Source organism: Spermophilus citellus, assembly GCF_964194105.1.
Source record: "Spermophilus citellus genome assembly, chromosome: 2".
Classification (NCBI taxonomy): Eukaryota; Metazoa; Chordata; class Mammalia; order Rodentia; family Sciuridae; genus Spermophilus; species Spermophilus citellus.
Window position 1 is genome coordinate 24,517,181 of NC_138183.1, and position 25,848 is coordinate 24,543,028.

At 46.8% G+C, this 25,848-nt stretch overlaps 2 protein-coding genes across 6 annotated transcripts in view; both read left to right on the plus strand.

Moving 5' to 3' along the window:
* EPB41L4B (erythrocyte membrane protein band 4.1 like 4B) overlaps positions 1-19,007 on the plus strand; it is a 136,527-nt gene extending 117,520 nt beyond the window's left edge. For 3 of the 5 annotated variants that reach the window (XM_081267834.1, XM_081267835.1, XM_081267836.1), the window contains exons 23-26: positions 6,041-6,157; positions 8,269-8,337; positions 14,561-14,706; positions 15,978-19,007. In XM_081267834.1, coding sequence (XP_081123960.1) covers positions 6,041-6,157; positions 8,269-8,337; positions 14,561-14,706; positions 15,978-16,047 — 402 coding nt within the window. In that variant the 3' untranslated portion in view covers positions 16,048-19,007. The remainder of the gene's footprint in view (positions 1-6,040; positions 6,158-8,268; positions 8,338-14,560; positions 14,707-15,977) is intronic. The other 2 variants (XM_081267837.1, XM_081267838.1) reach the window with 1 other exon arrangement.
* Positions 19,008-22,237: 3,230 nt separating this feature from the next.
* Positions 22,238-25,848, plus strand: part of FRRS1L (ferric chelate reductase 1 like) — a gene marked incomplete at its 3' end in the record, with an annotated part of 33,527 nt that continues 29,916 nt past the window's right edge. The window contains exon 1 of the mRNA XM_081282305.1: positions 22,238-22,490. Within this exon, the coding sequence (XP_081138431.1) occupies positions 22,253-22,490 (238 nt within the window). The 5' untranslated portion in view covers positions 22,238-22,252. The remainder of the gene's footprint in view (positions 22,491-25,848) is intronic.

The following is a 25,848-nucleotide window of genomic DNA, read 5'->3' on the forward strand; positions in this document are numbered from 1 at the left end:
CTTCTGCATTCAGGTCTCCCCTTGTGGGCAGTGGCCCTTAGGAGAGTCTTGCGGGTGAGAAACCCTTTTTAAAGGACAGAGCACTGAAGCAGAAATCACTCAGCCAGGTCCTGTGTGCAGTCTGTGCTCCACCTTTGAAGAGCCTTGTCACTGGACAATCACTGCTGCATCTTCTATGAGACAAAGGATGCCATTGTTTGTCACAGGAGAATTATAAGAATTTTATGAGAGCACACACACACACATGCGTGTGTGTCCTGTGAGAACAGAAAGTGTCATAAAGATGTGCAAGGTATTATTACAGGGAAACTTGCTGGTATCTTTGGCTGGGCTCAGTGCGGTACCCAAGTGTATTGGCGCATAAATCACAGTCCACCTTGTACTAAGCTTAAGTCACCACTTTGAGCTATGAGCCAAAATGTGAGAAAGTCAAGACCTATCTCCTGAGAGTTTACTGCTTGCCTGTCCATGTGCTGGGCTGTGGGAATGGAGAGGACAGCTAGAGGCTGGAGGGGATGTCAGGTTGATAAAGGCCATGAGCAACGTGAGAAGCTGGAGTCATTCAGGACCCACTTGCTAAAGGAGGAGTGAGGTATTTAGGAAAGATTTCTGGAAGGTTTTCCGGAGAGGACACCTGGGACCCACCACTGCTGACCAGCAGGCATAAGGAGATCATTGACACAGTTGCCTGTCTCATCGGGAGAGTTGATGCAGTCTGAGAGCTTCGAGTCAGCACCTTTGGATAACAGCTGACAAATGACAGTGGGTGACCCCTGCTCTGGTAGCCTTCAGAGTTAGACCCTTCCTGTGTCGAAGTCAAAGTCGCAGAATGATTCACAGCCTCCTTGTTAGACAGATTGCCAAGACCCTTCACAAGTGGGAGGACCCCTTCCTCTTCCCTCTGCCTTTCAGAGGTGGTGACCCAGAAGCAGAGGCCCTTTTGGCACCACTTCATCACCCTTATGAACTGCTACTTCTGTGGGACCTAATATTTAACTGTACCTGGAGGCAATGGGAAAGGGAGGCTCATGGAGCCTGGGTTTTAGAGTATGAATAGGAGTTTGCCTGGTGAAGAAAATGAACCCAGCCATTCTAGGTAGAAAATACAGCATGATCAAAGTACTGAGAATTTAATACAGGGTCTGGTGGATCTTAGAACAAGGGTCAGTTTATAAAAATAATACACAGTGGGCTTTCCAGGAATGGTAGGATTCCTTTGGAGACTTGTACTGGGAATGCAGCTGGTGGATTTCATTACCTGTGGAATTAAGTTATCTGTTTTCGTTTGGATGTTACACACTGAGATGAAGAAGAAAGCAGCATGTGGCAGGAACTCAGAGATCTGCTGACCCAAAGTCAGTGACAGTCCTGCTTCTGCTGGGCCCCCTTCAGCACCAGGAAGCTCACTCCTCTCCCTGGGAAGCCCCGCCTACATGTTGGGCAACTCTGACTAAGCTCTCAATTAGGGTTCAGTGTGCTGCACTGCCCAGGCCTGGACAGGGGGCATCCTTGTACCACACTGAGACACAGCTGCCCACTGAGGTCTGCAGTGAATATGTGTGCTCAGGATGGGTGCTTTTTGTCTTGGGGCACGAGCAGCCCACTCCGCTATGGGCTTTCCTTGGTGCCTGGCTCTGACTGCACCTTGCTCAGAATGAATCCTGTTCCCATGAGGGTCAGTGGATCCTAGGGAGGAGGAGGGGAGTGTGGGCAATGTGCTACTCCCTTTGGCTGATCCCCTCCCCTCTATCCCCTCCTCTCAGCATCTCAGAAATACAAGGACAGCCCTCTCACCTTGCCAAGGGGAGAGCAGACGCAGGGCTAGGGGCATCACAAGCACCAGTGCACCTGTAGCCATGTTCACCATCTCCAGGTCAGCATCCTGCACCTGATGGGGGAGGCTGCAGAGGGGCTTCTTAATCCACCACAGGAAGGAGCTGGGACCAGAGGGAAGTAGCGTATGCCTGACTAATAGCAGAACTTCCTTGAGCTCTTGCATCGGACCTGTCAGTGGGAATGATGCCTTGGGACCATCTCATCCCTTTCCTCCCCTACAAAATGGGAAGCCAGGCAGGGCTGGGGATACAGCTCAGTTGGCAGAGTATTTGGTTCACATGCACAAGACCCTGGGTTCAATCCCCCGCCCCCCCCCCACAACACCCACACACAGAAAAAGGTGGGGAAGCCAAGGTCCAGAGAAGACCAGACACTTATAGCAGATCACACAGCTTGTCTGTGTCAGAGTCAGGACTGGAACCCAGGCCCTGGGCTGCTGTTTCAGCACATTTCCCAGTGGCAGATGGTCTGAGCCAGGATGTGTCTCTCTTTCCCCATTATCCAGTCAGATTCCCTGGCCCCATCCCTACCCTCCACAGCCCAGTGTTTGGGGAAATTCTGGGACCATCTCCAAGTTGTCAGCCCAGGTTTGGTCCCCAGAGTTGCTAAGTAGGGCATGGGGATGGGAGGTACCCGGTACCTTGGTCTGACTCAGCCTGGATGAGGGATGGTTCCTGGGCTGCCAGCTCTGGCCCTTGGCCTCTGGCCTTGTCTCTGGACTTTCCTTAAGCATTTCCTTGGGAAGAGGAAGCAGCACTTTATGGGGCAAGAGTGTCAAAACTCCCCAGGTGATGCCCATCCCTCGTGAATATTTTCCTGGGCAGTCACTTCCCGAGCTCTAGCCCTTTCCCTCCTCTAGCTGAGATCCCTGAAGTCCTCATAAACCTCGAGCCAGCACTGGAAGGACAGGGACCTGGAGAGATTGGAACCGTACCAAATGTTCCTGCCTTTATTCAGGTATGTTCCACTGAGGCACCTGAAATCAGGTCTGATCTCTTTGGAGTGGTTTTTACGGAAGCCCAGTCCAAAGAGGCAAGAGTAATAACAAGGCCCAATCTTGAACTGTCATCTCTCAAAACACATTCCAGAAGATGAGATGAGCTCCCCTGCACCATACGGTAAAGCTCTTTGCCTCCTCTTTCATTCTCTTGCCTCCTGCCCTGCTCCAAGGACTTGGGTTCTGGAACTCTCCACAGAAGTGCTCCTTCCAACTTCACTCTTAAAGCATCTCCCCCTCCTTTTCCCAAAACTTTTCTAATCCCCGAATCTTGTGTTACATAGCTCAGTTTAGCCATCCAAAGCCAGACAGCCTTTGCAGCTTGATGCCTGCCATCTCCAGCTCCGCCTCAGAGTTCATGATCACAAAAGTTCCTGTCTGGGACAGAGGGGTAGGGCGCGAGGGTGGAAAGGAAGAGGGCCAGGGACAGCACAGCACCTATCACTGGAATTCTCTCAGGTTGTGAGAGAGCACTGCAGGGGGGTGTTGGTGTCAATTGAGTCACCATGTTGACTCTGGGGATGCAGAGCCGGCCCCCTTCCACCCTCAGGTACCACAAACCATGCACAGCTATACCTCTGCGTTCTGGACTCTTTCTCGGGTCTCTGCACTTGGTAAACCATTCACCTGACTATAGAGCAGAACTGGTGAGAACCCAGTCCCTTCGGGCACATGGAATGTTAGTGAAGAGGACAGATGTCAGTACATTGGCCTGGCCAAGGGAGGGAAGCTGTGCAGGGCCCATGGACAGCCCAGGGCTGTGGGTCAGAAGTGGATTCCCATCTGGCTCCACAGCTCAGTGTTTATTTTGAATCTCATTCTTCCACAAGGGCCATAGCTTGATCTCGAACCAAATCAGGGTGCCCCTCTGTAGCTCTGTGGGTTCATCTGTGCTCCCCAGTACATAGGTGGAAAGAAACCAATTATTCCATAGTGCCAGTGTTCACTGATACATCTGGGACACTCTGCTTCTTTTGTGGTCCTTTTGGGTAAGTAGAGATCGCTTGCCTTCTGGGAGGTGTCAGTCCCTACATACTGGGCACCAAGCTGTCCTGGGGTCTGAGTGGCTCTCCCTGAGCAGGGCCGCTGGTCCTGGCTTGCTCTTTAATCCCTGTTTGCAGCCACAGCCATGAGAAAGGCCCAGGGCCACGGGCTCAAGACTCGCCAGTGTCCCCCCTCCTCCATTTGCTTGACTCTTCTCCCCTGTCCTCAAACCAGCAGTCTCTTTTCTTATCTAGATGATGAGGAAGCACATTTTCATCAATCTATGCCAAGAATCTTTCTGTTCCCCCAGAGTCAGACTTTGAAACTCAAAAGTCAAGTAGTTAGAGAAGAATGCAGCTGCCCGCATGTAGGAAAGCCCCAAGGCTTTGGTGTGGGGAGGCAGATAAAATGGCATTTCAAAAAGTATCCCATTACACGCCTTATCTTATTTCCTTTCCGTTTACTAAGAGCCAAGGGGTGGATTTAGTAAGAGTCCAGGGATGCTCTTTTGCTGAAATCCATTCAGGTGCATATTTAGAAAGGTCAGAAACGCTTGTCTAATGATCAACATTTACGATGAAAGCAAAGCCTTAAGTCATTCATTTTAATCTTCAGATTAAAGACATTTTGGCCTCTAGGAAACTCGGCCATATTTCTTGGTCTCTTATGCCAACTTTTATTTTCTTTAGAAAATACACACTGAATTCTTGCTGATGTCGGCAGAAGCAAAAGCCCAGTGGCCAAAGTCCCCAGGTGCAGCTGGTTCTGGCTGAAGCATCAGTGTACTGGGGCAGCACTAGGAACTGATCCTGGAGGGCTGGCAGGAGGCAGCTTCACGCAGGCCTCAAACACCATCTTACGGCAGGTGGGATTTATCCAGAGGAACAGAGAGTGGGAGGATTTCAGTAAATCCTTCTGATAAAACTTGACTACAGGTGCCTTATATGAATTCACTTACTACTAGAAAAAAAAAAAAAGAATTTCAAAATAATCAACATAGAATCCAGAACCCAGGTTCAGACATTGCGAATGCAATGTATGCATCTCCCAAATGTGGAGAGTAGAACAAGTCTGTTGCAAAGAGCACTGAGTGACTGTGGTTGTAAAAGCCCTTTGGAAATTATCCAGCAAATTGCACCATTGTCAGGAGAACAGAGTTAGATCAATTTGGAGAAGGAAAAGAGGCCTGCAATTTTCTTGATCATTTTTCAATGAAACTTGTCCAGAAGCTGTATTTTATTCCTCGTGACAGGATGATACCAACTATTTCGGGAACCTCTCTTGAACTCAACATGTGTGTATTTATTCTCTGGAGCAAACAGTCCCTCCCCGAAACCCAAAGTCACCCTGTCAGTAGCCTCTGCTCCTACACGGAGCATCATCTGTTCACTGTTCTCATCCTTCACCCGTATGAGCTCTTGGACCTCTGCTGGGCGCATGGCACTCATCAGGGACAGGGTGGGGAAGTGGGCATCCCACAGGGTGTGGCACTTTTCTCACAACGCTTGGTGTCTTTCAGCTTAGCAGCAAGTACCAATGCCAGTGTGAGACGCTGAGGTCTCGGCTCCTGGGCGCGGGAGGCGGGTCGAGGCCATTCAGTTTTTGCAAACCCAGAGCCGTGACAGATGAAGTCCTAAACTCGGTGTTCCTCCCCCCATGTGTCTCTTTCCCAGTGCTCTCTGCTGGACGTCTACATACACACCACAGCACATGCCCTTCTTTAGCAGAAACCTGGCGATGGGGTGTTGGGGGGCAGGCATGGAAGACAAATGCTCTCGAGCGTGTGGCCAGTCTGCATATGGCTCCCGTGGCTGGCATTGCTAATTCATGGTGGCTCTTTCTGGCCTGGTCTGGTCAGTGCTTCAAAACCCTAACGGTGTGCCAGGGTGCAGCTGCCAATCCTGCGCGTTGGCACAGGTGACGGCCCCTCCCTGCCAGCCCCGGGAAAGGGGGTTCTGGAGTGTCAGAGCTCACATAGTGGAGAAGGGAGATGGGGGTCAGAGAGGAGGAGAGAGGCCGAGAGAGGAGGGTGGCGGGTGGGACCAGCGGGAGCTGGCCAGAGGCTGGAAGTAGGCCGCGGGCAAAGCTGGCTTGAGAATAGTCTGGATTTGCCAGATCCGTCTTGCACTATGCTCTCTCTCTCTCCTTTCCCCTCCCTTATCTCCTTTCTCTCCTCCCTATCTCACCACCTCCTCCTCCCGTTCTCTCCTCTCACGTGAGCAGGCAGAGCCCGCCAGCAACCCCCACTGTGCTCACTCTGGCTGCTCTCCTCCACTCTCTCTCCCCATGAAGGAAGAGACCACTGGAGTTTGCATGTACCCTCCAATCAAAACGAGGCTGGTAGGTACACCGGCAGGGAGAGGGGCCTGCCAGAGCAGGCGAGGCGGCGGCTGGACGGGTGTGCAGGAGCACCAGACCTCAGAGAGCCCGGCTGGCAGGGGCGCTGGCCCAGGACCGAGGGGGAGCTTGGAATCCAGCCAGCCTTGGTGGAACTGGGACACTCAGCTGTGGTCCCATCCCTTCAGCCATAGCTCCCAAGAACCAGGAAGACTTGGTTTTCCTAGGGTTTTGATGAACATCGATGGCTTTTCCCAGGGGACATCTAAGTTCCAGTACTCACCAGACAGATGAAGTGTCATTTCAATTGAAAATAAAAAATAATGTAAACTTGTCTTCTCCTGCTGTTTATCAAGATAGTGACATAAGAGCAGTGTCACCTAACAGTTTAAAAGGAATCACCCTTAATTCCACCCTAGCATGATTTTTTTTCATCTTTTCGCATTTCCTTCTATTTGTCCATATTCATTCATAATTCCACATATTAAATCATAGTAGCCTCATCATCGCCTGTTTCTCTCTCTCTTAATACTGTGCTGTTTCTCTCTGGTTCTTGTTGCCACATTGCACGTGACTATATTTCATTGAGTGAATGGCCTCCATTTGCCTAACCAGTCCTCCACTGTGGGACACAGTGGGCTTTGGTTCCAGTTTGTCACTGTTCAAGGGAACCCACACATAGCTTTTAGAATCAGGCTAGACCCTGCTGGGTGACACTGTGTGACCATGGCTTTCACCTCCTTCTGAAGTGGCTATCCCAATTGGCCGTGCCATCAGAAGACAGTGAATTTCTTCTGCCACAGCGTGAGCAACACTGTTGGGGTCTAGTTGTTGTCATTCACAGCAGGTGGAGAGCCTCTTTGAGGCTGCTGACTTTCACATTTCTTTAATAGCAATAAGAAAGTACTTTCCCCTCTGTTTAATGATGGTCTGAACACTTATCTAGGTCCAGTGTCACCAGGGCCCTGGACCTGCTGGTGTACTGGTTTGAATAATAAGTCCTCCCATCCCCCAATGCTTCTCCTGTGACCTTGGTCTCAGAACACTTTGTTGACCTGTCAGGGAGGCGAGGAGAATGTACCATGGCTTCACCCTGACAGTCCTTCCAGCGTGCGGCCCATTCTAGGAATATGGAGATATTTGAAGAGAATGGAGAGATTTGGGGGCGAAGGAAGCAGGATTAGGCTGCACATCTCAGTACACATTGTAAAGACACCGTGGTCCCCATATTGGTTGAGACCTACCCTGTCCATTCCAAAACACCTCAGCCAATTTGGGTCTGATCTGATATGCTCTTGTTCATCCCTACCAGGTGCCAGCCCAGGGTTCATGGGCAAGACCCTGAAGACACAAGGCTGCTGCCACTGGGCAGGAGTCCTGGTGTCTTGGAGGCAGTCCTCTGCCCGCAGGTGGCACAGGGGCACACACTGTGCTGGTGGTTTCTGGGCCCTGGGACTGCAGACCGAGCTAGGGCCAGCGTCATCAGGGCCCTGGACCCGCTGGTGTACTGATTTGCATAATAAGTCCTCCCTTTCCCCAAGACTTCCAGGAAGCCAAAGACAGAAGAATCGGAAGCCAAAGATGGTTTTGGCTACCACTCAGCATGCTAGGGGTGTCCAGCCTCTTTCAGAGCAGCTCAGTGGTGTAGTGACCCTAAGCGTGGGGCACATTCTGGCTTAACTAGCCCAGCCTCTTATACCTGCCCATGATAACAGACTGTCCCTGATGTGACCTCCAGCAGCCTCTTGCCATCCCCCACAGCTATGGAGAAGCCCTCAGAAGCCACTCTGGACAGCTGTGGCTGCCTCGTTATCCACCCTGAATGTGTCCTTTTGTGGATCAGGCCTGGGACTTGGCATGCCTGGAAGGCCCAGGCAGCCTGGGGAAGGGAGCTCCAGGTGAGGGGACCATGGCATGTCCACCAAGGACACCCCATCCTGTCCCTGCCAAGTGCAGTCCCACAGGTAGACACGGCCACCAGCGCACGCTGAGGGACTAGGGCTCCCCGAGGTCCCTGCACCATGCTGTCCAGTTTCACAGGTGCACTGCCAAAGATTTCAAAACTTTGTTTTCTCACATGAAGGTAACCCCCCTTGTCTCTCTCTTTTTTGAAGATAAAAACATTCCCGGCTGATCCGGTGAGCCTGTTTCCTGATCCTTTTAGCACCGGGCCTCAGTTTACCGTAAGTAGATCCAGGAGGCAGATCTGCATTTTGAAGCGCTGTTCCCGGGTGGTGAGCTTTTCTGTGGCATGCTGGATGGCACCATCGACTGTTCAACTCTGTGAGGTTGGGATTTGGGGTCTGCCTGTTTTATTTGAGGCAGGGTTCACATAAAATGAACCTTCTTAAACGAACAATTTGGTAGCACTGAGTACATTCCCAATGTTGTGCAAGTTAGAACTACCTCTGTCTAGTTCGAAGACATTTTTATCACCCCAAAGAAAATATCATACCTGATGAGCGGTGACTCCGTAGTTTCCCATTGACCTCTAGCCCCTGGCACCTCCACTCTGCTCTGTCTCTGTGGATTTGCCACGTCTGGAGATTTTCTACCAATGGAGTCATACAACCTGGGCCCTTAGTGTTGGCTTCTTTCACTTAGCATCATCTTTGTGAGGTTCATCCACGTTGGAGCCTGTATTAGCACTTTGTTTCTTTTTTATGGTGGAGTAATATTCCACTGTGTGGATACACTGCCATTTGGTTATCTGTCCACCTGTTGGTGGGAATCTGAGTTGTTGTGAATGGTGCTGCTGTGAACACATAGGTACGTATATTTGTTTGAACTCCCGTTTTCAATTTCGGGTGATTGGATCCAAATTTGAGCATGCTGTGATCTTAGGCTGCTGATTTTACCACTCTGAGCACCAGCCTCTACTTATTTAAAGTGGAGATGGTAATGAGAATATCCTTCTTGTGTCTGGTTGAGGCCAGGATCAAAAAGGACCAAGAATTTGAAACTCTTTCCCAACCACAAAGCATCCCCCGATGTCAGTGATGACAGCTGCTTCTCAAAGCTGCAGAGGCAGGTGGTGTGATGAGCGACAACAGGGAGGCCTGACCGAGCCATCTCTGGGCAACTTATTTGAACTCTGCAAATAAGCTGTCACGGTTTCCTCATCTGCAGAATGAGAGCACTCAATGATTTTCACGATGGGTTCGGCTGCTCAACTCATTCTTACCTGGAAGTTTCTGCAGAAGCTCACTATATATATAACCAGCTGCTATATGGAGTGGAAGCGAAGGCCCAGGTTCCATGCCCCTTCTCCTCCTCCGAGGATTCAGTTTGCAATCCTACAGGCTTCTGTCCTAACTGGAGGATCTGTGAGGTGGCCTGGGGTGGCAATCTCATGAGCCGGGCAATGGTCACTACCCAAGGGTGGCTGCAGTCACATGGGCATGGAGGGAGAAGCTGATTCAGGTTTCAGAAGATGAGCAGAGCAGGAAGGTGTCCAGCAGTCCAGGCAGAGAAAAGAACAGCTTCCTAGAACAGTCCATTTCTAGGGTCATGAACTGCTTCCAACTCCTGCCTTTTAAAAGCAAACAGAGTCTCAGGGGCGGTGCCAGGATGTTGAATGCCACTTCCCTGACACCCTTCCAGCCCCCCTACAGTTCTGCTGGACACAGCCCCCGGCTGGAAGCTCCACTCCTTTTCCCTCGGTTGGCCCTGGTGGGGCACTCTGGCCTCCTGCCCGGGCTTGGCATTGCTGTGAGACACTCAGAGAAGCCCTTCCTAAAAGCTAGGGGCCAGGGTGAAGCAGGAAGCCAGTGTCAGAAATCACGCTGGGACTTTCAAGAACTGGACAGGAGTGGCTGGAAGGCAGGGGGAGCCGGCAGAGGGAAGGCGGCACCAGAGCCTGGGGTGGGAGGGGTCATCGTGCCTTCAAGACCCCAGGGACTGGGATGCAGAGCCCCAGGGGTCTGAGGTGTGAGAAGAGGAAGGGGATGGAGGCAGGGAGAAACACAGTAGGGACAAAGTTATGCTTGACTGTGTAGACCGCAGGAGGGATTCTGATCCTCATCTTAAAAGCGATGGAAGGTTTCCAAGGACCTAAGCAGGGCCATGGCAGGCAGCTAGCTGCTTTTGGAAGGGATCCCTGTGATCACAGTCGGAGAACATTTGGGTCCAGACAGTGTATCTAGAACAATAGTCTAGAAATCTAGGACAGTGGTTTAAGGGAGAGAGGACAGAGAGCTTATCCCAGCACGGTTTTGATTGTAGAGGTGGAGACAAGTGCACAGATGGAGGAAACCTGTGGGCGGCTGGTAAGAGACTGGATTGGAGGGTGGAGAGGGAGTCACAAATGGCTGTCAGATTTCTGACTTGCAGAATGCAGTGGGGACAGAGAATAATGAGTTATTTGCTTTGGCCATCATGTATTTGCCTTTGAAAGAGGTGCTGGAAACAGGAAGTGGGCAGTTGGATATCCCAGTGAGTACAGTGAGTACGCAGGAGGGGACTAGGTGGGAAATGAGGACCAGAGTTACTGCGTTACCCTTCCAGTTTTCCCACCCCTGTGGGTCATGGTCTCTTCAAGTCAAGACACTTGGATTTGCTGCAGGTTTGGCCTCTCCACAGGTCTCCAGTCCTATCCTGGCCTCAGTCACACAGGAGCTTAGCAACTCTGGGGAACTCTGCACAAAGCTGACCTGGTAGTTTCTCCAGCATTTACCTTGAACCTGGTTTCAATAATCAGGCTCCCTGCTTGATCTGAGACCAGTTGCTGTCACTCACAGCCCGCGTGGGGATGGATTCAGGGTCACTCTGCGTGAATTGGGCTGGCAGACCACACAAACACAAAATACCTTTTGGGGGGTCAGGGACAGCTCTGAGACCTGAGGTGTCCGCTCCTGCACTGGAGGGCAGGAGGAGCAAGGGAGGCAAGAGAGCTAGCGCACCCAGCACCTCCCTATTTATTGGGGAGGAAACATTCGATAGAATATTTCCCCCAAATAAGGCAAGGGATTGTGTAAAAACAAACAGGGGGGTGTAGCCCAGTCCCACTGGGTGACACCCACTCCCAGAGCTGCACCTTGCTGAGCAAAGGTAAGGCCCACGTGCTTTGCACTGCGTTCGATGCCACTTCCACACCCCCATTACTCAAGGGTAGGGGGTGTGCTCAGCTCCTGTTCAGAGTGGGCCCCCAATAAGTTCCTACTTCATATTCAGGCCCATGAACTGAACGGGCTCTCTGCTGGGACTGGGCTGAGTATTTTGGTCCATCAACAATGAGGGCCCCTGTCTGGCTTTGATTTCCTCCTCTTCCTAAGCTGGGTCTGTCCTTCTGTTCTTGCCCTTGTTCCACTGAGAGTTCATTCGCTGGCTGGGGTTGAAGCTCAATGGTAGAATGCTTGCCTAAAATGCAAGTTTATGGGTTTGATCCCAAGAAGAAGGAGGAGGAGGAGGAAATGGTCATGCACACCTGTGTCCCAGCAACTCAGGAGGCCGAGGCAAGAGGATAACAACTCAAGGCCAACCTGGACAACTTAGCGAGACCCCATCTCAAAATAAAAAATAAAAAAGGGGTGACGATGTAGCTCAGTGGTTCAGTCGGGGAGCACCCTGGAAGAAGTCCCCAATACTTCTTCCCCAGAATAAGAACATGTTTTCATTTATTTCCTCACTTGCACAGCCTCCATCTGTGCAAGCTCTCCTCGGCTAACGTCACCTGCTAGCCCATTTAAAAAGTTTTTAAAAGATAGGTACTTAGGTTGAGATTTAATTTAATTTTTACTGCTTCTTCAATGACATTCTTTTTGTTGTTGTTGTTTTTGTACTGGGGTTTGAACCCAGGGGTATTTTCCCACTGAGCTACATCCCCAGCCCTTTATATTTCCTATTTTGAATCAGGGTCTCACTAAGTTGCTTAAAGCCTTGCTTAGTTGCTGAGGCTGGACTCGAACTTGTGATCCTCTTGCCTCAGCCTCCTGAGTTGCTAGGATTACAGGTATGTGCCACCTGGCCCGCTCTTCAAGGATATTCTTGAGATTGCCCCTCACCCCCTCCCACTGTGAAGAAGATGGAGACTGCTTATGCAGATTGTAGTCATGCTAAATCCCTAGCACTTGGGCTGGAGATATGGCTCAAGCGGTAGCGCACTCGCCTGGCATGCGTGCGGCCCGGGTTTGATCCTCAGCACCACATACAAACAAAGATGTTGTGTCCGCCGAAAAAACTAAAAAATAAATAAAATTCATTCTCTCTCTCTCTCTCTCTCTCTCTCTCTCCCTTAAAAAAAATAAAAATAAAAAAAAAATAAATCCCTAGCACTTTTACACACTGCTGCCTTTGCACCACCAGTGCAAATGTCCCCCAACCATTGTCTCAGAAGCCCAACCCCCAGCCATTCATCCAAGCAACTTCTCACCCCAGCTGCTGGATCAGGAGGGATCGGCTAAGCCTGTGTGTGCTTCCAACCAACGCAGGGACTTTCCTACTCAGGTCAGCCCTGGGTAGACTGAGGACTGTGCTCTGTGGTGCCCTCTTTCTGGGGACCCAGGCTAATGGAGCAGTTGCCTGACATGTGGAATGTTTATAGTCACAGTGGCAGAGGAAAGAGATTTTCAGGATAGCAATACCTAAAGAGAGAGGCGGGGGGAGGGAGGGAGGAGAGGAGAGGAGAGGAGAGGGATCAAATACCCATTGGCTCTTTCAACAGATATGGGAAGCAGCACCAGCCCAAAGCAGGGCATATTGTCACAGCTAACTTCAAGGGGGCAGTGCAGTCCTACCATGTGCCTGGAAAGGGACAAGCCAGAATGAGTTGATGAGCAGCTCAAATGACTGCCACAGCCCCCATCTGTGCAAGCTCTCCACGGCTAACGTCACCTGCTAGCCCAAGGCACGCTGCTCCTGTATGAACCAGGGGATGGCTTCACTGACAGGACCTTTGAGCAGAGACCTGAAGACAATTCCTTGGCATCATTCCATTTCAGGACAGTCACTTCTTTTAGGGGCACGTGTGAGACACCAGAGAGCATTTGTAAGGCTCAGCAAGCCCTCCCCCCTTCAAAGATAAGCCTTTTCCCCCTTGCTCAACTCCGAGGTCCTTTCAGAACTTGAGCTCTGCGTGATATTTTCCGTGGCTGCCTGGGAGGAACAGCTCGTCTTCTGTATAATCACTAGGAAGGTAGTTGTCCCTGCGAAGATCAGAGCCTCTTCTTTAGAAAGCCAAGCAGTAACTTTCTCCAAGTTCAGGGTCAAGATCTAGCATAAAAAGGCAAATTATAAAATACATAGCTGGCCGGCTCAGGAGGCTGAGGCAGGAAGATAGCAAGTCCAAAGTCACTTAACAAGACCCTGTCTCAAAATAAAACATAAAGAGGGCTGGGGATGTGGCTCAGTGGTTAAATACCCCCGGGTTCAATCCTCAGGACCCCAGAATGATAAATAATTAAGTTTAATGAAATACATAGCTGGTATTATCCAAAGGGTGTAAAAACAAGCCAAAAACTATGCATAGGAGAAACTACTGAGAAAATAATGGATTAGGGAATTTCTTCATTTATCAGCTTTTACATAGATCCTCTAAGCTTTCTCTGTAGAAGTAATAAGCATATTGTACTTCACAATAAATGACATAACATTTTTATTGTTGGGCTTCATCCCCAGATACTTGGGTTCCAATGGCTTGAGTAGGCCCTGAGCACTTTGTTTTTCCCATCAATTTTCAAAATAATTTGATGCTGTTAGTCATGGAATCATACTTTGGGTCCCCCAAGTGTGGGCTACATTGGTGAAAAACACCAGTTAGGGAGTTAGCAAACCCTCTTTCTGAATACTGCTATTAATGTTTGCTTCCTGTGTGACCTTGGCAGAAGGCTTAACCTCTCCGAGCTTCTCATTACTTTTTCATAAAATCAGTTCTAAGATACACTTTTTAAAAAATATATATTTATTTTTTAGTTGTAGTTGGACATGATACCTTTATTTGTTTTATTTATTTATTTTTATGTAGTGCTGAGGATCAAACCTAGGGCCTCACACATGCTAGGCGAGCACTCTACTGCTGAGCCACAACCCCAGCCTCTAAGATATATACTTTTTTTTTAACCTGTTTATACCTCTGAAATCAGAATGTTTACTGCAATGTACAACATGACAAAGTTGGAATGCCACATTTCTCTTTCTGTGCGGTACACAAAAAATGATGTCTCTTATAACTGATGGGATCTAAGATGTGATGAAATACGGTTTTGCCTTAAAAGGTTGTCAAGAGGAGATGTATGTTAAGTGTTTAGCACAGTATCTGGCATAAAGCAAAATCGCTTAAAATGGCAATTGATTTTAGCTATTATTAAAAAATAACAGGAGCGGTACAGTGAGGCTTAGAGACAGAATGGCTGCCCATGGGAAAGGGAGCTCAGATGGAGATTGATCTCCTCTCTTCCGTGTCTCCTCCAGGCCGACTTCAGAGACAGTAAATTACAGCGCTGTCCTGGCCCCCCTTCCCCACTGATCCCAGCGGCGGCCCTGAGGCCTTTGACGGAGACTGTCTCCACGGTACAGACCGTCTACACCACCCGGAAGCCTGTTTCTATGGCAGCCAGGTAAATCAGAGCAGCAGGCACCCACAGGTAACTCTGGTGACATGGAAACCAGGCACAGACTCGAGGTTCACTGTGCTTGTGCCACTACCACCCCTCCCGCCCCTTGCATTCATTGATCCTGTAAGGATTGATTGACACATCCATGGGGACAGCTGTATTCTAGGTGCCAGGGATGGGTTAAGTGTGGTTAAGTGCGACCCTTACAAGGTTTACACTTCAGTGCCTGGAGGTGAAAGGAGACAGACAACTGGTGTGTGTGTGTGTGTGTGTGTGTGTGTGTGTGTGTGTGTGTGTCAGATACGTGACTGACAACTGGACCCAAGGGGCCAAGAAGTCAGAGGCAACCCCTCACGGCAGCCAGTTTTACTTCATTCAGTTTTATTCAGAAGACAACATTGTATTAAGTCCTACTTCAATCAACTTTTCCTCCACTGTGACCAAAGTCCTAACAAGAACAATGGTAGGAGGAAAAGAAATTTGGGGGCTCATGGTTGCAGAGGTCTCAGTCTGTAGATGCCCAACTCCATTCCTCAAGTGCCCGAGATGGGGCAGGACATCAGGATGGAAGAGTGTGGTGGAGCAAGGTAGCTCAAAACTTGGCCCAAGCAGCAGAAAGAGACAGACAGAGAGACAGAGACAGAGACAGAGAGAGCATCTCCTTCACCTCTGGCAAAATCTAAACCCCAAAGGCATGCTCCCAACGACCCACTTCCTCCAGCCACACCCTCCCTGCCTTCAGTTACCACCAGGTTAATCCCTATCAGAGAAACAATGCACTGATTAGGTTAAGGCTCTCGTAACCCAATCCTTTCACCTCTGAATGTTCCAGTATTGTCTCATATATGAGCTTTTGGGGGACAGCACATATCTAAACCATCACAGACATTGCCTCAGTCATGAATCAGATTAACCTCTGGGACAAAGAGTCTATGAAACCCACTTGATTTAAAGAAATCTAATTCCTGGGCATCTTCCCATTCATTGGACGCTTGTACTAAGTGGCTGCTATGGACCAGGTACTGTACAGAGCTCTGAGGTTTCAGAGATGAACGACATACTCACACTGCAGTCAGGGAACACATAAGTGACCTGACAATTTCAAGTTGTGGTATGCTCGCCCATGTAGGGGGTCCTACAAAGCAAAGTCAAGAAGGAATTTGGGAGATGACATTGAAGCTGTTGCTCCTGCGATTTTTGAGGGTCTGTCTCACTATTTTGACATTTGCTTTCTTTTTTTCCTATTTATTTATTTATTTATTTATTTATTTTAGTGCAGAGACACTCCGGCAGGAACTGGAGAGAGAGAAAATGATGAAAAGACTGTTGATGACCGAACTGTGAAACTGTCCCCTTGTCGCCTGGAGGATGGCATGGTGCCTTCTGTCCGTTTTCTTTCTTCGGGCTTAGCGTGCTCATTCCAGCACAACATACAGATGTGTGCTCTGTTCCCAGGTCTCCAGGGCTAGCGGAAGCCGGCTGCTGGCTTGACTTTCATGGGAAAAGTTATTTTATGTCTCCTGAGCAGTAGAGGTTTTCTGTGGCTCAGTGCAGTTGAGACAGGATTTGGTCTGTTTAGGAGAAGAAAGATGGGAAGACAGGGATTCCTGTTCAGAAGTACCCTGTGTGTGGGTTGATGGCCACAGGTACTAACGCAGCGGGGAATCCTTCACCAACAGTCTCAACCATGTGATTTTGTATGATTGGAACTTGCACCAAGATTCGACTCTTTGCTAAAGAGTAATTTTTAATGAGAGAATAATTATTTACTGATGGTTTTTCATTTACACTGATAAATACACAGATCTTATAAAGTCCTTTATTTTTATTCAGACATGAGTAAATGAACTAAATATATATATATATATATATAATTACCATGACTAAAAGTTCTTTAGCTTAACCCATAACATGATTTTCTTTGGGAACTCATTGGATATGTTATTATCTGTGATAAACAAAATTTATCATTGAACCAAAGTAGGAAATTCTAGCTTGCATTGTCTAAAAATCTGTACGGGGTTTTAAGATGGTTGAATAAGGAAAATCATTTGGGTTTTCTATAAAGGGAGACCATTTCTAAAGTTGATTGATGAATGTCCTGCTGATAGAACCCTGACCAGAAGAAACTTTGCTCTCTTTTTATATAGTTTCAAGAAATGTGTTTTTAAATTTTTATTATGCACTTGAATAACTTTGCAGGAATTAAAAAAAAAAAAAACCCAACCACAAAACATCCCTCTAAATTAGTCCCCAAGCTTTCTCCATGAACATGCACACGTTTTTACGTAGCTCGGATCAGTGTGTACATCCTCTTTTGTTCCATTCTCTGCCTAACACTTATCTCCTTATCAAACAGATTCTACTCTTGCAAATTTAAATATCTTTATACCCATGTAACATGGTTAACCTCACTTCTCCCATTAGATATCTGAGTTATATCCATTTTTTTCACTCTTATAAATAGTGCTGCTATGAATGTCTTTGTAAAAAAAAAAAAAGTTCCTTCCTTTGGAGTATTCCCTTTGGAAGTATCTTCAAAGAGGGATTACAAGGTCAAAGAGCATGAAATTCTTTTATAGCTCTTGTTTTATATTGCCAAATTGCTTTCTAGAAAGATCCAATCTCTGGGTTGGAAGGACCTTAAAGGTCATCTAGTTTAACACCCCCTTCCCACTCTGAATGCTTGAATCCCCTTTAAAATTTATGATGCCACCAGCAATGTATAAGCGTTTCTATTTACCAATAGCTCTGCCAGTATTGGGTTTTGCTGTTTTTATTTATTTTCACTAGTTTAATGGATGTGTACAGTTGTTCTTGAAAAGTTGTTTTATTTCATTAATTGCTACAAAAGCTGAGCACTTTTCCATGTGATGATTTCCTAGCTGTATTTCCTTGTGTGTAAACTGTCCATCCATTTCTTATGACTGCTTGTTAAATGGAATCGATCTCGTACCTTTGTACCAGAACTGTATTTTTATGTTGTTGTAGAGTTTGCTCTCCTGTCCCTACCCTTACAACTGAATGGTGCCAATAATTTGATACTAATGATTATAAAAAATAAGCAATGCCTCATTTTCTAGCATTGTCGTGAATGAGGTATCTGAACAAATATTCAGATAACTGAGGAGTAACCCTTTAAGTGCTGACTTTAAAATTTTAATATTTTTTGAGGGAAATCTTTCTTAAATGTATCACATACTTCCCTGCCTTAGCAAACAGAGTCCACTGGAGAGTATCCACCCTGTCCTTACGGAGTCATGGTCATCTCTATAAACATCAGCCCCTTTTGTACCTTTGTATGCTGCCGTGATGTCACCAAGAGCTATCAAAATGCACAGGGCTCGGCTCTGCCTCTTACAGCCTCTCACGTTCTTCTCATTGTTGGTTTTTACTGCTGTCTGCTCCATCGGTGGAGTTATTGGGGCAATTGTAGTTTGGGGGGCTTTTATACCCCCATGACCCCAGCTGTACTTTTCAAACAGCTTTAATTGTCCTTTATCTCGTGCCTGTGACACAAAATGTGTTCCTGTACAGCACGAGGTTGTCACCTCTTGCCAATGTAGCAGCCTCTTCCTGCTCTCCGCTGCTTTCTGAAGTGTCCACTCCTTGCCTCCGGCTATCTAATGGAAATCCCAAGGACACAGCTGAAGACCTCTTGGGAAAGCCAGGAAACCGAGGATTTCCTATGAGTCCGGTTTGCTTTGCTTCCCACGAGGGATGCGTGGGCTTTAGGGTTGCTGTTTCCAGGAGGCTCTGAGTCTCCTGTTTCTTCCCCTCTTCCCCCTGGGTTCACAGGTATTTTGAAATGTTGATGACACTGAAAGTCTGGCTGTTACTGTGTATGAAAACCCAATACCCTGGGCAGCTCACCTCTAACCAGTAAAATCAAGAGGATTCCATGAATTCATCAGTCGTCTTGGTTATTTGCCTATTCAAATATAAGGATGGGCGCTGGGCATTGGGACTGAGATGAAACTGTATTGGGTGAATGAGGCCATACAGCACACTCCTTAGGTCCAGGGTGGGAAATCCTTTTGCTGAGATAAGCTCGGGTTCCATCTGTGGCCGGGGCTCCTAGTGGGCATGGTGGGTTACTGCAAGAGTCTGAGGCTCCTCAGTCCACAGAGTTTATGGATTGTGGACTGCATAGATCTTCATGAAGAGTTTGAAAACAAAGTCTGAACATTCAGAAGTTCCCACCAGGAAGCATCCAGAATTTTGTATTCCCCAAATAGCACAGGACTATTCTGACATCACTGTTATCTTTTTTTCACCATCTCAAAGATCACAGCTTTTTAAAATGTTCAAATAAAATTCACCATTTTAACCATTTTAAAGTGTACAAGTCAGTGTTATTTATGCAAACATCACCACTATCTCATTCCACCACCACTCTTCACCCCTTGACAACCAGTAGTCTACTTTCCGTCTGTGGATCTCTACCTAAGGATCTGCTTCTCCTGGACATGTTGCATAAATGGAATCTTACACTAGGCAGTCTTTTGTGATTGGCTTCTTTGCTTAACATAATGTTTTCAAAGTTCATTCCTGTGGCAGCGTGTATCAGAACTTCATTCCTCTTTATGGCTGAATAATATACCATTTTTGGATGCCATATTTGTTTATCCATTCATCAGTTGATAGATATTGAGGTTGCTCCTACTTTTCAGCTAGTATGAGTGATACTGTCGTGAGCATTCATGTACAAGTTTTCATGTGAACATATGTTTTCAGATCTCTTAGAATTGCAGATCATATGGCAACTCTATGTTTAACTTTCTGAAGAACTGCCAAGGTCACATTTTAATTTCTTATGAAATCCAAAGTGAAAAATTACATATACCAGGCAATCCAAGGCATGGGCACATCTGTTACTGGTCAGATAGTGAGATGTAGCACTTTTATGGGAAGTTTTTATAACAGGAAAAAAAATGTTTTATCAGAATGACTTTGATGAGGAGAGAAAATAAAGGTGTTGTGTTTCTTTTAAAAATGAAAATGAAATTAAACTGGTTTATCTCTAAGTTCTTGTTTTAATAACTGGCCCTTGTCCAGCCAATGGTCTCAGAATGGTCAGACAAAATTCTTTCCCAGAAAGCATGTGCAAAAGAGGAATCCACAATATTTCTTGGCCATCCAGTAGATTCGCACTGGTGGGGAACACAGAGTGTCCAACAGAGATGTAATTAAGAGAGAAATGTGCAGAGGAATTTATTTATTTGTTTGTTTGTTTCTGCAGTACTGGAAATTAACCCAGGGCCTCACACATGCCAGGCAAGCACTTACCACTGAACTACACTTCCATTCCTGCTAAGGGTCTTTCCAGAATTTAAATCTTGTAAGAAAATAAGAAAACCCCCAAATGCAATTTAAGTAGATTGGAAAGAATCTTGTGAAAGGGTAGAAGTAGGTTCTATAGGATTTGGAAACCCAAGTAGGTTTCTAAGTCCCTGAAGAGACATGCAGACTTTGACCCATGGAAGCTAGAAGTTGCCCCTCTAGAAAAATTCATGCATCACAACATTATTTCAGCATTTTCCTAAGCTCACATGACCTCTGAGCCTATCTGTGGCCTCTTTTGAGTCTATGGACACAGGTACTTGAAGAGAAGTGGATAATTAAAATCCACAGATTACATGCAAGGCTGTGTTTTAGACTGTGTTTGCAACTCCCCCTTTCCCAACAGAAAGCCCATGTGCTTTTACCAGACCATTCACTAGGAGACGGATGTGACCTGGTTTTCATTTCTCTTCTATTGAAGTGCCATTACTGTTCATTGTAATAAGTGAAATTAAAGAAAGTAATAGGTAGCAGCTTGAATTCCCAAACCAGAGAATCAACAGTGAAATCAGAAGTCTGATGCTTTCTGTTTTTAGCCAAATGTAGGTCCAGTTAAAACTGACCATATTTGCTGCTCTGGTGAATGGGAAGAAAAGAAAAGGAACGGATTGCAGTTTTTGAGAAGGGATCAGGTCTTTTTTTTTTTTTTTTAGGATTTAACAGATTTCAATTTATTGGAATTATATTTTATAATTGTATGCATTGCCAAGCTATGCTTTCAGGGAAGGAATCTTGTTTTAAATAATTATAGTTTACCTCAACCATTTCCAAACAATAAATGTGACTGATTTCTTAAAACAACTAGTATGTTGGAGGATCTATTAAAACTGAAGGTTTTCATGAATTACATCTTGATTCAGCTGTCAGGATTAACATGTTTAAACCTCAATTGGACAACCCACCATCAGCTGACACCCAGTGACAAACCTGAACTTTGGGTTTCTCAGAATGACTCCCTATGTCAACAGCTGTCCCCTGTCTCCCAGCCAACTAGGCCATAAAAGGTTGAGGTCACTCACTAGTTTCCTTTTGAATATTAATGTTTCATAATTCTATGCATATTCATTCATGCCATCGAGAGCATTGAACCCAACTGATCTGTACCTCTATTTTCTTAAATCTCCATTGCACTGTGAAGATTATTGATCATGGGCAACTACTGATCACTACCCTAGGCAATCTGACTTCTAGGCCTGCATTTAGAATCTATGCTTTTCTGCCTCCCTAATTAATTTATTTATGCAATAAAGTAAAAAAGAAAAAAAAAGAAACAGGAAATCAAGTCAAAATGCTGACATTACATGAAAAGAATTTCGTTCCTGTCTCTAGCCAAAACAGCTTAGCAGATTCAACCTGTTATCACTCCAATAACTGTCATCAGTAGAGGATCCTGCGACCTGCCACATAGTAAGTGCTCGTTGTGAATAGATGGATGACTGAGTAAATAACAGAGAATTGAAGTGGTAGGAATGGTTTTGGAAACGTGGAGGGTTCAGCGTGGGCACCAGACACGGGATGGGCCAGGTCAAGTCCCATACTGCCTGCCGCGGAGGACCCGCTGCCTAGTCTCAATGGTGCAAGTTACCCTCTGACTACCTCAGGATACTAATCTCTACAGTGAGATCTTTCCATTTCAAGTTCCTTCCGAGTTGATCCCAAGAAATAACGGGTCTAATAGGTGTTCTGTAGAAATGAGAAGGTGCAGAAACGAGTTGGGGGAAGGCAGCAGTTTTAGCAAGTGGTGACCAGGGTAAACCCCCTAGAGGAACGTTTCTGAATTGGAACTGTGGGATCCTGAGGATTTGGGTAAAAAGCAAATGCTGATTTAGGAGTCTGGTGTGGGGCCTGAGATGAGTGATGCTCCCAGGTGATGCTGACCCTGCTGGTCCAGGGACCACACTTTGAGTGGCTAGGCCTAGAAGAGGTCACATCCGCAAGGGTGGAAGGCTGGAGGAGGGAGACGGGGAGAATGGGAGGAAGGACGCAGAAGGGAATCTACCGGCAAGGAGAGGACGCGGTGGTGAGTGGAGGGGGAGGCTGCGGGGCTGGAGCGAGGATGCGCAGAGCAGAGGCGGGGAGGCGGAGGTGCGGCGGCTCCGCGGCTGCGCGGGCGCGTGCTGGCGGCGGCGGCGGCTCGGTCCCGGCCCGCGCCCGCGGCGCCCCCGCTGCGGCCGGAGCGGCCTGGCTGCGGGATCGGTGCGCAGCGATGGCGCGGCCGCCCTGGCAGTGCCCGCCGGCCTGGGCGCCGCTGCTCTTGCTGCTGCTGGCGGGACCCGCCGCCTGCGCTGCCAGCCCCGCGGACGACGGCGCGGGCCCGGGGGGCCGGGGACCCCGGGGCCGCGCGCGGGGGGACGCGGGCGCAGACGAGGCGGTGCCGCGACACGACTCCTCCTACGGCACCTTTGCCGGGGAGTTCTACGACCTGCGCTATCTGTCAGATGATGGTGAGGCTGCAGGAGGGTGAGAGGCAGCCAGAGGGGAGTCGTGGGTGGGGACCCAGGGCGGCAGGAATGGGGCGGGCTGGAGGGGGTTGGTCAGAATGCCAATGGGGGACAGCGGAGCACCGCCAAAGCCAGGCTGGGAAGCGCTCCACTCAGACCCCCACGGGCTTGGAGGCTGGGCCCAAGAGCTGTCAGCTTCTGCTGTCTGCTTTACACGTGGGGAGACTGAGCCTGGAGAGGGAGGTGGTCACCCAAGTCCTGTGAGGCTGTGGACAGGAGTGCTGAACTGAGGCTCCCTGGCCTCCACCCTCCCAGCCACGGAGGAGGCCACCATCTGGTGTGGGGTGTGTGACCTGGTCAGTTGGTGGAAAGTAGAAACCCCACTTCAGTGAGAAATGCTGCTTTGTTCCTCCCCATCTGTTTTTTTTTTTTTCATGTTGTCATAAACTTTTTTTTTTATTGTTGGTCGTTCAAAACATTACATAGTTCTTAATATATCATATTTCACAATTTGATTCAAGTGGGTTATGAACTCCCATTTTTACCCCGTATACATATTACTGTATCACATCAGTTACACTTCCATTGATTTACATATTGCCATTCTAGTGTCTGATGTATTCTGCTGTCTATCCTATTCTCTACTATGCCCCCTTCCCCTTCCCTCCCCTCCCCTCCCCTCTTCTCTCTCTACCCCCTCTACTGTAAATCATTTCTTCCACTTGTATTATTCTTCTCTTACCCCTCATTTCCTCTTATATGTAATTTTGTATAACCCTGAGGATCACCTTCCATTTCCATGCAATTTCCCTTCTCTCTCCCTTTCCCTCCCACCTCTCATCCCTGTTTAATGTTAATCTTCTTCTCAAGCTCTTCGTCCCTACCCTGTCCTTGGTTACTCCCCTTATATCAAAGAAGTCATTTGGCATTTGTTTTTTAAGGATTGGCTAGCTTCGCTTAGCATAATCTGCTCTAATGCCATCTATTTCCCTCCAAATTCTATGATTTTGTCATTTCTTAATGCAGAGTAATACTCATTGTGTATAAATGCCACATTTTTTTATCCATTCATCTGTTGAAGGGCATCTAGGTTGGTTCCACAATCTTGCTATCGTGAATTGTGCTGCTATGAACATCGATGTAGCAGTGTCCCTGTAGCATGCTCTTATTAGGTCTTTAGGGAATAGACCGAGAAGGGGAATAGCTGGGTCAAATGGTGGTTCCATTCCCAGCTTTCCAAGAAATCTCCATACTGCTTTCCAAATTGGCTGCACCAATTTGCAGTCCCACCAACAATGAACAAGTGTACCCTTTTCCCCACATCCTCTCCAGCACTTGTTGTTGTTTGACTTCATAATGGCTGCCAATCTTACTGGAGTGAGATGGTATCTTAGGGTGGTTTTGATTTGCATTTCTCTGACTGCTAGAGATGGTGAGCATTTTTTCATGTACTTATTGATTGACTGTATGTCCTCCTCTGAGAAGTGTCTGTTCAGGTCCTTGGCCCATTTGTTGATTGGGTTATTCGTTATCTTATTGTCTAATTTTTTGAGTTCTTTGTATACTCTGGATATTAGGGCTCTATCTGAAGTGTGTGGAGTAAAGATTTGTTCCCAGGATGTAGGCTCCCTGTTTATCTCTCTTATTGTTTCTTTTGCTGAGAAAAAAAACTTTTTAGTTTGAGTAAGTCCCATTTGTTGATTCTAGTTGTTAACTCTTGCGCTATGGGTGTCCTATTGAGGAATTTGGAGCCCGACCCCACAGTATGTAGATCATAGCCAACTTTTTCTTCTATCAGATGCCGTGTCTCTGATTTAATATCAAGCTCCTTGATCCATTTTGAGTTAAGTTTTGTGCATGGCGAGAGAAAGGGATTCAGTTTCATTTTGATGCAAATGGATTTCCAATTTTCCCAGCACCATTTGTTGAAGATGCTATCCTTCCTCCATTGCATGCTTTTAGCCCCTTTATCAAATATAAGATAGTTGTAGTTTTGTGGATTGGTTACTGTGTCCTCTATTCTGTACCATTGGTCCACCCGCCTGTTTTGGTATCAGTACCATGCTGTTTTTGTTACTATTGCTCTGTAGTATAGTTTGAAGTCTGGTATCGCTATACCGCCTGATTCACACTTCCTGCTTAGCATTGTTTTTGCTATTCTGGGTCTTTTATTATTCCATATGAATTTCATGATTGTTTTATCTATTTCTACAAGAAATGCTGTTGGGATTTTGATTGGCATAGCATTGAACTTATAGAGAACTTTTGGTAATATCGCCATTTTGATGATGTTAGTTCTGCCTATCCATGAACAGGGTATATTTTTCCATCTTCTGAGGTCTTCTTCTATATCTCTCTTTAGGGTTCTGTAGTTTTCATTGTATAGGTCTTTCACCTCTTTTGTTAGGTTGATTCCCAAGTATTTTATTTTTGGGGGGGATATTGTGAATGGAGTAGTTGTCCTCATTTCCATTTCAGAGGATTTGTCGCTGATATACAGGAATGCATTTGATTTATGTGTGTTGATTTTATATCCTGCCACTTTGCTGAATTCATTTATTAGCTCTAATAATTTCTTTGTAGTCCCTTTTGGGTCTGCTAGGTATAGAATCATGTCATCTGCAAATAGTGATAATTTAAGTTCTTCTTTTCCTATTTTCATGCCTTTAATTTCTTTCGTCTGTCTAATTGCTCTGGCCAGTGTTTCGAGTACTATGTTGAACAGAAGTGGTGAGAGAGGGCATCCCTGTCTTGTTCCACATTTTAGAGGGAATGCCTTCAATTTTTCTCCATTCAGAATGATGCTGGCCTGTGGCTTATCATAGATTGCTTTTACAATGTTGAGGTATGATCCTGTTATCCCTAATTTTTCTAGAGTTTTGAACATAAAGGGATGCTGTACTTTGTCGAATGCTTTTTCTGCATCTATCGAGATGATCATATGGTTCTTATTTTTAAGTCTATTGATGTGGTGAATAACATTTATTGATTTCCGTATATTGAACCAGCCTTGCATCCCAGGGATGAATCCTACTTGATCATGGTGTATAATTTTTTTGATATGTTTTTGAATCCGATTCGCCAGAATTTTATTGAGGATTTTTGCATCTAGGTTCATTAGAGATATTGGTCTGTAGTTTTCTTTCTTTGAAGTGTCTCTGTCTGGTTTAGGCATCAGGGTGATGTTGGCCTCGTAGAATGTATTTGGAAGTTCTCCCTCTTTTTCTATTTCCTGAAATAGCTTGAAAAGTATTGGTATTAGTTCCTCTTTAAAGATTTTGTAAAACTCTGCTGTATACCCATCCGGTCCTGGGCTTTTCTTAGTTGGTAATCTTTTGATGGTTTCTTCTATTTCCTCAAT